Consider the following 10,906-nt stretch of genomic DNA (forward strand, 5'->3'; position numbering starts at 1 on the left):
GTAAAAATCACAGAATTAATTTTTAATTAATTAACCGTATAAACATTTTACAAGTGTATGAAAATTAAACTTTTTTTTTACTGAATATAATTATTATGTGTCAAGTATAAAAAAGAGAGATGAATCCTAAGACAATAAGAGTAGATCATGGCCTCACATTTTCTCAAAATAATGTATAATTATATAATATAATTATATAGAATTTAATGGTGATAGATATAGTGTAAACCACTTTTATATTATCGTTTAATCATAATTCATTTTTAATATGATTTTTAAAATAATTATCATAAAAATTAATAAATTTATTATACATGATAGATTATAATTAAATAATAATATTAAATTTTATACCTGGATGTATAATCATTTTCCTCAATTATATATTAAAAAAATGATTTATTTGCAACTTCTTACTTATACATTCTTTGAATTTATATATATATATATATATATATATATATATATATATAGTGATAAAATGATTAATGATTAATATAGTCTCTACTTTAAAAAAAAATTAAAAATTGAAAACCTTTTGTCTAAATTTTTCCCATCTAATAATTAAAAATAATAAAATCAACTCTAAATCCAAGATACAAATTATTCCTTTTTTATTTAATCTAGAATGATTTTCAATGCTATTTCTAACAAATCGGCGTATGTGTGATTTTTTTCCCTTTTATTTTTTTAACTTTAAGAAATTTAACTTATGGGACCCTTGATGACAAGTTGCATGAGTTGAAAAGGATAAAGACACTTCAAGGATTCATAAAAGCGCAAAGCAGCATTTTGTTTTAACTGAGTTTTATGTTTTTCCCTTTCCACATTCTTTTACCTTCCAATTTATAATTCATAAGTAAAAAGAATAAATCAATGATCCATTTTTTTTCAAGAAAAAAGATAAAGTAGTTATTGTAACATCATACGCATTGTGTGTGCATCCAAGGTCACAAAGACCGCATAACCTTTATACTTAAAAATTTTAACTTTTCTCCAACAAGTGATATATTTTATTGAAATTATGAAATGTATATAAAATTATAGCATTTAATGAAATACAATTTTAGATTCCATATTACACGGGTTTATATAAATGAATTTTGGTAAAAATAATTTAATGAATGAATGAATGTAATTTTATATTTTTAAGAGTTGAATTAACTGTCAATTAATAAAAAAAAAACATCTCATGCATATATGACTATAGCAAACTTATCATATAGTATAACAAATATTTACATTATAGTATATTATAATTAAACGATATTTTAAATGTATTTTTCCTATTGAAAATAAACAATTTCTTATTCTTATTATAATGCCATTGATATTGAAACGGATAAAGCATATTCATAAAAGAACAATTTCTACTATTTGTCCATGCATGGTTACATAAACACAATAAATGTGTCCAGATTTGATAGTTAAAACCTACTTTGCAATTTTTTTATATAATAATTGAATCTCTCATTCAATGGTATTTCCTTTTCCTTCTTACTTTTTTCTTTTTTGTCCCTATCTTACTTTCATAATTCATTTTCTCATATAAAAATACGTTATATTTAATATGCACAATGCAAAAATGAGGCAGAAATCCAGTGCACACTCTTGTCTTCTACTTATACCTTGTCTCAGCACACATGGCTTGAATCAGCCCACAGTTGATAACATTTTTTCCCGCGCCACTTAAAAATGCGACAGATAAAGCGTAGGTGGGTGCCACCAGCAAAATCTGCTTCTTCTTCTTGTTCAAGATTTTTCGGAGTTTCTTATATGCAAGCAGGAGAAGAATAATTCTAAACTTTTATATAATATCTTTTCCTTATTTTTCTTAAATGGTAAGTAATAAATGTGTTATATGTTTTGAATTATATATTAAATATTTTACTGTTTTATTTAATAGCATTTCTTTATTCGGTAGTAGAAGAAATATATAAAAAGATTAATAAGATGAGATACTCCTTTATTTTTTTGGGTTGAAAAGATGATACTTTATAATATTAATCATAAGAGAAATACTAACAGCTTACTTTCCTAAATACACTCTTTATTCCTATATCCATTCTTATTTATAATACTCAAATTAGATATAACATTTCTTTTATAAGACCTAATTCATAAATATTTCTCATATTTATTATTTTTTTAGACTAAAACACTTATAATTAAATAAGAGAGAGATTATATTAAAAAATATTTAAAATAAATAAAAAACATTAATGACAATAATATTTTTAGAAAAAATAATAAATTTAAGATAAATTTATATTATCAACTAAATTAATCACTTTACTTAATTTTAATAAATTGAGTAATTAAGTTTTATAAATAGAAACAGAGCTAATATTAGATTACTTAGAGCACTACTTTATTATCTTTTGGCTTTTGCTATATTATAGCATTACTTTATTATCTTTTTGAATGATACTATAGCTTTTATTTGTAAGAGAAATGTTAACAATTTATTTTTTTAACACACTCTCTTATATTTTTTTATTAATAGAAATATATCAAAACCAAAAGAATTTTTAATAAATTTTATTAATAGTTTTTTTTTACAATTTGAACGAATAAAAACATGTTAAAAATGTCTTAAAAGAATGTATTTTTATTTTTTTAACGCATTTATGGAAATAATAGAGATGAAGGGAAATTCTCATCAATGGGGAAACATAACCGGCTACCCAAAATTAAATAAAGCAACCCAAGTGGGGCCAAAGTTAGATTTATTTATTTATTGCATTTATTTATTCTCTTTTGGACATTATTAAATAATCAAAATTGAACTGATTAATTTATCAGACAATTTTGGGTTTGATGTTATCATCACATCATGTTTCTTCCATTAAGGACAAAGTTTGTGCATGCCGATCAGGGGTGAGTCAATGCTGAGAAGCAATTCTCATCTGCTGCAGACCGCATAAACAGTTAGATTGAAAGCGACGTCGTCTAGATCAACCGTCTGATCTTGTGGCTGTGTTTGTCCCTTTAGTTCGTACGATCAATTTATAGTATTACCAAATACCCTGTCAATTTGTAATGGGGATAAGGATAGGTAAAAAAATACGACAGAAGGACTACAATTTTTTTCTTCTAATTTGCTAAAGTTTATTAAAATTATAAAATTAAGAAAGAGAATAATTAAATATGATGTAAAATTCATATAATTTTATTATTTTTAATAAATTTAATCATTGAAAAAATATATTCAACGAGGAGCATGTCAAATATTGTCAAATATTATGTTATGAATCATTCATAATTTTATACATCTCACCAATATTTTTTCATTTTTCTCTATCTCTTTTTTTTTTTCTTACATATCATAAATCCTATGGTTTTTTTTTTCTACTCTTTGTATATTGGATCTTTGTATATTGGATAACATACTGTGTATACACCAAACATTTTCCAAATAAAAAGTACAGGATATAGATGACAATTCTTACGTTCAATTTGAACCGTACAAATGATCAAATATAGAAACCCATGATCTTATACAGTACGACCCAAAGCAAAAGGGCTATTTTTACTTTTTGGTCAAACTATTTTCGTTTGACTCAATGATATTTTTAGTTATTTTTTAATTTTGATTGTGTGATTTTATTTTTCCAATTGTTTGATCTAATTAATTTTTTTCAATTTTAAAATTCAATAAATTTAGTCCTCATTAATTATCATTTGCTTTAAATAATTATTTTTTTAAAATATTTAGAAATTAATTCAATTGGATTATCTTTTATTCAATTTCAAAAATAAGAAAATTCTCTTTTCTCTTATAATTTAATGAATAATATATTAATAAACAAGAAATTCTGTACCAATATAAAAACTTTAAACTTATCTTTATCTAATGTTATCATGTAATTTTTTATTTATTTAAAATATGTTAAAGTGTTAAAGTAATCAATTTTCTTAACATTATAAAAGTTTAAATTTATTCTTATCTATTATTATCTACATAATTTTTATTTTATTTTGAATTATATTTAGTAAACAACTAATATATTGAAAAATATTCTTATCTTTTGAAATAAAAATATTAAAATAAAAGTATCCTTTAAAATAAAAGTATTGATAAAAATATTAAAACGTAAAAGTTATCCGTATATTGTATGAGTTAGAGTATTAATTTATATTAAGAATTATTTTTCAAAAAAATATTTATATTAAGAATTAATTTTATACTCCTCGCGGATAGTTTGCAATACTTTTTTATTGTCTATGATATATTTTACAAAAAAAATAATTTTATACTCCTCAATGATATAAGTATAAAAATTCAAATATTATAGATAAAAAAAATTTAATTTGCCATTTATTTTAATCGATCATTTATCTATCTCACTTTATCAATAATTTCTACAAAATATTATCAATAATTTAAAATAATCTTATATCAAAATTTAAATTATTTGTTATAAATCATAATCTTAACAAATATTTTTTTGAGATAATTTTATTTGAAACAAAATTAAATACTGAATGCACACATATTTTTTAAGCAGGAATTAAGACCTTGGTTTACCACGTATTTATTGTAACTGTGCACTAGAAAAGAATCTAGATGTCCTTGTAAGAATATGAGTAACATGATTCGCTTGTTTATAGATATTAACTAATTTATTTTATTAAATTCAATCTTGATTGACATTTATAATACTACATCGAGTCTTTTGTATTAAGAACAAAAGATAATATTTTTTTAATTATAAGAAATATAAAATCACTTTGAAGTATAATTGTTATTTTTTCTTTTATCTCCAATTAATTAATTGTAAGGTCTATTAATTAATGATATACATTTATTTCCACAAAATAGATATATTTATTAAGCTATTAAAAAAAAGATACTCATTGGTTTTGCAAAAAGATTTTATTAATGAAATCTTTTAAGGTATTAGTTAAAAAATTTAAAAAAATTATTTATTGTGTAAATAAAAGGAGAACACAAAAAAAATCATAAGCAATGAATTTTTTTTAAGCTCTTAATAAAAATATTTTTACTTTAATTTCTTAACCAATCCATATGATACTGTTAATATTTATCTTTGTAAAAATTATCTTTTAATATAACTATCACTTAAACTATTTAATGTCATAAATAATTTTAGAATAAAATTAAAATTTCATATTATTAATTAAAATTATTCAATTTAATCACTTCTATTAATTTTAATGAATTAAAAAATTTATTTCTTATAATTATGGTGGGTGTAAATGATGTGGAAAAAAGTTACATAATCTGAATTAAGTGTATGCTTATCCATGTAACCATTACTCATTTTATTTTAGTGAAGGTTAATTTCGGCATTGAACAATCACACGTGTGAAAAACGCGTGGGGCGACTAAAAATCACCGCACAACATTGCTGAACCCCCCTCGCCCATTCGCTAACCCTCCTCCCTCGACGGTGACTCCTCATTGCCACGCCATCCTCCACTCCCTTATCTCCACGTCACTCCCCTCCCACGTGTCGCAAATCTCGCGGCACGATCCAACGGCCCCGAACCCCGGTTCTAGACCCTTCCACTCCTCGAGAGTGGTCAGGTTCTAACCATGGTTAGTTCCCTAACCGCACTCCCCGCATCGGGTTAAAGCAAGAAGAAGGAACGCTTCGAGCGTGAGCGAGAAATACAAAGCACAAGATTAAAAAACAATTTATAAAAAAAGAAAGAAGAGAGATTATAGAAAGGGAAAGAGAGAAGGTTCAAGTTCAAGGTTCTCAAGTTCAACAACAAAGCCTCTCTTCTGCGTGTTCCGAGGAAGAAGAAGAAAAAACCCTCCGAGTCAACTCGGACGAGTTGCCTCATCGTACGGTTCCGTCCTCGGACTCTGTCCTCTTCTTTCCCTTCCGAAATCACCGTTCGCGGGGTTTTGCTCTCTCTCCGTTTTTTGTTCAGATCTCGCATTGGTTTCAGCTGAAACGACGCCGTTCAATTTCCTTCCCTTAATTAGGGGTATGTTCTATCTTTTCCTCAAAATCCTAACTCATTATTGTTCCCTAAACAGTTTTATTTTCTTCTTATTAATCATTATTAAGTTTCAATCAAGATTGAATCTAGTCGTGTTTTTTCGTATGGTTCATGTTCATGAATTGTAATTTTAGACTTATTGTATTTGCAGATTTATATCTTAGGTCGAAACTTGAAGTGATGATGGTGTGGTTGTTGTGAGAAATTAATGATCGTTGAGGGTGTGAGACATTGGTACAAAGCTTTCAGTGTAGTTGACAACTACTTGGGAGGAGGGAAGAAGAGGAATCTTTCTTCCGCTGTTGTCGTGTGCCGTGGTTGTTGTTCTGTTGATGTCTCGGAAACTCGACAGCCCTGTGCAGACTCAGATGGCTGTGGCAGTGATAAGGAGCAGTCCCCTTGGGAGAGAGTATCATGGGAAGCAACCAGCGGGGCGGAGGCGCGTGTTCGTGCAGACGGAGAAAGGGTGTGTGCTGGGTATGGATTTGGATCGCGGTGACAATGTGCACACTGTTAAGAGGAGGCTGCAGCTTGCCCTCAATGTCCCGGTTGATGAGAGTTATCTCACTTTTGGGGATATGGTCTTCAAGAATGACCTTAGTGCTGTTCGGAACGATACCCCGCTTTTGCTCACTAGGGGGAAAAATAATCTAATGCCTAGGAGCTCCTCCACGCCGTGTCTGTCGCCGAAGGGGAGGGACATTGATAAAAGTGGACCTATCGAGATATTGGGACAGTCTAACCGGCTTGATGGGATCAAGCACATGATCAAGGACATTATGAAGGCGATTAAGATGGGGATTGAACCGATTCCTGTGCATAGTGGGCTTGGAGGTGCTTACTATTTCAGAAACAGTAAGGGGGAAAGTGTTGCAATTGTGAAGCCAACCGATGAGGAGCCTTTTGCCCCAAATAACCCGAAAGGTTTTGTTGGCAAGGCGCTTGGGCAGCCTGGGCTGAAGCGATCTGTTCGGGTCGGGGAGACTGGGTTTAGAGAGGTTGCTGCTTATCTTCTTGACTATGATCATTTTGCCAACGTGCCTCCTACTGCATTGGTGAAGATCACACACTCTGTGTTCAATGTGAATGATGGTGTCAATGGGAACAATTTGTGGCGGAAGAGGCTGTTTAGCAAGATTGCGTCTTTCCAGCAGTTTATTCCTCATGATTTTGATGCCAGTGATCATGGGACATCGAGTTTCCCGGTTGCTTCTGTGCATCGTATAGGGATTTTGGACATTAGGATTCTTAACACCGATAGGCATGCTGGGAACTTGTTGGTTAGGAAACTTGATGGCATTGGGAGTTTTGGTCAGGTGGAGTTGATTCCCATTGATCATGGGCTCTGCCTGCCTGAAACTTTGGAGGATCCATATTTTGAATGGATTCATTGGCCACAGGCTTCCATTCCGTTCTCAGAGGATGAGCTTGCCTACATTGAAGATCTTGACCCTTATCGGGATTGTGAGATGCTGAGAATGGAACTGCCGATGATCCGAGAGGCGTGTCTCAGAGTCTTGGTGCTGTGCACTATTTTCCTCAAGGAGGCTGCGGCTTATGGCCTTTGCCTCGCTGAAATTGGTGAGATGATGACTAGGGAGTTCCGCAGGGGTGAGGAGGAGCCCAGTGAACTTGAAGTTGTTTGTTTGGAGGCAAGGAAGATAGTGGCGGAGAGGGACAGGGAGGAACTGTCTCCCGGGGCTGAGATGAGAGATGATGAGTTTCTGTTTGATATAGATTATTATGATGAAGTTGGATCAGATTTTACGCCAAAGATGGCAATAGATGACCCCTTAACCAGAGCAACTTTTCAGCCTGCTCTTGGGAATGGGCATGCTCGTAACCCGCTTTCCAAATTGGATGAATGCATTGAGGAGGAAGAGGAGGAAGCTGAGGGAGAATCTCCAAAGGGATTTGTTACTTCTTCCACTGAAGAAAAAATCCCATCTGTTTCAGAACTTTCCGTGTCACTGAAAAATACCATGTTAGATGGGAAAAACCAGAATCAGCAGAAATATGGAGGAAAGGTGGATAATGGCCATTTTGCAAATACATCATCTGGTCATAAGAGTGCCAATGAGCAGCTTCCTCCAAGCATAAGCTTTGTGGATGTGACAGAAATGACCGAGGATGAATGGTCAAATTTTCTGGAGAAGTTTCAAGAGCTGCTGTATCCGGCATTTGCTAAGAGGAAATCCATAACCTTAGGTCAGAGGCAGAGACAGAGGCTTGGTACTTCCTGCCAGTTTTGAAGTTGAGCGATATGTTGGTATGATAGAGAGGACTATAGGATGAAGAAGAATAAGGTTTGTAGGTTTCAGGGAATGAATGAAGGGTTGTTAAGATAGTTCTGGTCTATGAAATTTGGATGAGTGCAACGTAGAAAAACCTGCTGTAAATATGCTTGGCATCAGCTAAGTGGTGAGCCGATTAGTTGTTTGTATTTTGATTTCATGATTTCATTTCTTCTTTCCCCCTTCTCTTTGTAGGATAAAATTGTGAAATGAAATTTGTGTATATAGTGAAATGGCATGTGCCCTTTTCTTTTCTCCACTTAAATTGGTTTCTGCCAATGTTTTAAATTTCAATTGTGAATTCATCTTGTTTCTTGATATTGTGGGAAATTGGCGATAAATGTGATTGATGCAGCTACAATTGCGACCTCCAATACTTAAAAACCTTGATGTTGTGACAGAAATTGCAGTGAGTAGATTATTTTTTAAACGCTTGATTCCTTTCATTATATGTTTGTTTTCTGGAAACCTCAGCTCTGTAGCTGCAATGGCATTTCATGTTATTGTGTAGTACTATTTGAATTACATACAACCCAGCTTCCTGCTAGTTTGTTTGTCCAATATTGATTTTGATTCTAAAATTATTAGAAGGTATTGTATTGACTGGCGTTGAAAGAATAACTTGATAAGATAAGGATTGAGATTAACAAAATTAGTTAATATTTAGGAATGATATTGTAAAAGAGTGTTTAAAAGAATTGGTTTCTAATGGATGGTAAAATAAAGTATGTAGTGAATCTCATTTACAATCTAGTTTATTTATGTTAAAAGTTTTTTTAATTTTTTTTTAAATTAATTTAAGTAATTTTCTCCATTCTACCGTTAGTTGTTGTAAACTTGTCTAGAAAAAAAATAAAAAACTTTACTATGAACTAAATAATTTCTAAGAGAGCTAAATGATAAATAATTATTTTTGTCTTTAAACGTGAAAATTATTTTTGTCCTTAAACGTGAAAATAACTGATAAATTTATTTTTTAAAAATGAAAAATTAATTTCTAGTCTCCGAGGATATAAAAGTCATAGAAGAAAAAAAGTGTCACAAAATTGATTTTGTTAATATGATTGTTAAAAAGATTACAAGAAAATGTTTTTAAATCAAAATATCAATATATTTACATCATAAGATTAAAATGTCATTAAAATATCATTATTATTATTAAACTAAAATAATAATTTATTATTATAAAAGTATTAATATATTTTTATTAGACTAATTTATTACACCTCAAATTTTTATCATTTAAGGATACCCTCAAATTTTCCGTTTTCTTTAAGTTAGATTTCTCCGGTAGTATTAATATGCTTCACGACAAGTTTGCAAACAATTCAATAAACTTGTATGCGATTATTTTATTTATATTTATGTTTATTTATTTATGTATTTATTTTTGCTTATTCTACATTCATTGTACGCCGGCTCAATATCCAATAATTGATTCAAAGTAACATTGTTCTAACTTTATGATGAACTATTTGATACAGGTTAAGAAAAATCATCATCATATCCAGATAACTTGTGTCTAAAAATTCAAAAAGTTTGATGCATTTAGTCACTTCCTTATCTTAGAGCATGTTGATGACACTTGTTTTCTTTGATAAAGACATCTAGAGTGGTGGGCGTAGAGGAATCAACATTAATCAAAACCATGGATCTTTTTGTTGCCTTGTGCCATATTGCTGCTTCCTAGTCCAGCTAAACCGGCCTACTTTTCATTGAGACACGTGAGTACCGGTTGTAACTTGTAAGTTTCTTTATTACATTTTTTTTGAAGGGCTTCTTTATTACATATTAAATGTATGTAGGTAACTCATAAAATTATAATTTAAGTAAATTCTGGTATCATATAAAAATTAAAAACGGACTGCCCTAACGCACTTTTAATAGTTAGCTTAAGGTTAAAGACTGTTGAATTCATAATAAGATAATATGTGTTTAAAGTTTTTAACTTTTGATTAAAATTATTACATGTTTGATTGCACTTTTGTATTTTACAACACACAAAAGTATAGAAATATTTTTTTTTATATCAGTCAAATATTAATTGTTATTTTATGTTAGAATGCTAGTAAAGGAAGTGATTTGAATCAAGAATCTCTTCTCCTATCTTCTTTCAACTCTTAAATCTTCTTTTTCAATTACCATCTTAACCTTATAACAAATGTGTGCTGATAAATGGTTTGCAAACATAAACTTATATATAGTTTTTATATTTTAAAAATGATGATCAGTAGTTTTTATAATTGGTGAATTTTGTCTTTTACGGTATCATAACTTTCATAAAGAGCGACAAATAAGTTCATTAATCACCAAACAATGAAGACCAAATTTACCGTTTTTAAGATATAAAGACTAAGACAAATTTTGATATTTGATCCCAGTAAGTATTTTGTCAATCTACGTAGCGGATGAGAAATCATAGTTAACAGCGAGTAATACTGTTCAAGTCGGCTTCGTTTTTTTCACAAGTGGCTGCCATCAATTTCTGAATTATTTCTCTGCCGTCGCAACGATTTGAACGTTTTATTTATTTTTTATATGGTGCTAAGAAGACAACAAAGTATTAAAAAAGTAAATTTCCCTGACAACAAAAAAAGAAGAAGCAAATCTCCCTTTCGATAATTTCTAAAAAA

General features: G+C 29.8%; 1 protein-coding gene across 1 annotated transcript; it reads left to right on the forward strand.

Annotated features, from left to right (window-relative positions):
• The first annotated feature begins 5,620 nt into the window (after positions 1–5,620).
• LOC100776828 (phosphatidylinositol 4-kinase gamma 5) lies at positions 5,621–8,506 on the forward strand. Its single transcript, XM_006573117.4, has 2 exons — positions 5,621–5,964; positions 6,131–8,506. Exon 2 carries the CDS (start codon positions 6,312–6,314, stop codon positions 8,229–8,231), a length of 1,920 nt encoding a protein of 639 aa, XP_006573180.1. The 5' UTR covers positions 5,621–5,964; positions 6,131–6,311; the 3' UTR covers positions 8,232–8,506.
• Positions 8,507–10,906: the final 2,400 nt, after the last annotated feature.

The sequence above is a fragment of the Glycine max genome, chromosome 1 (genome assembly GCF_000004515.6).
Source record: "Glycine max cultivar Williams 82 chromosome 1, Glycine_max_v4.0, whole genome shotgun sequence".
Lineage (NCBI taxonomy): Eukaryota > Viridiplantae > Streptophyta > Magnoliopsida > Fabales > Fabaceae > Glycine > Glycine max.

Coding starts and splice junctions, on each gene's coding strand:
- LOC100776828 (XM_006573117.4), top strand. CDS start 6,312: ATGTCTCGGAAACTCGACAGCCCTGTGCAGACTCAGATGGCTGTGGCA.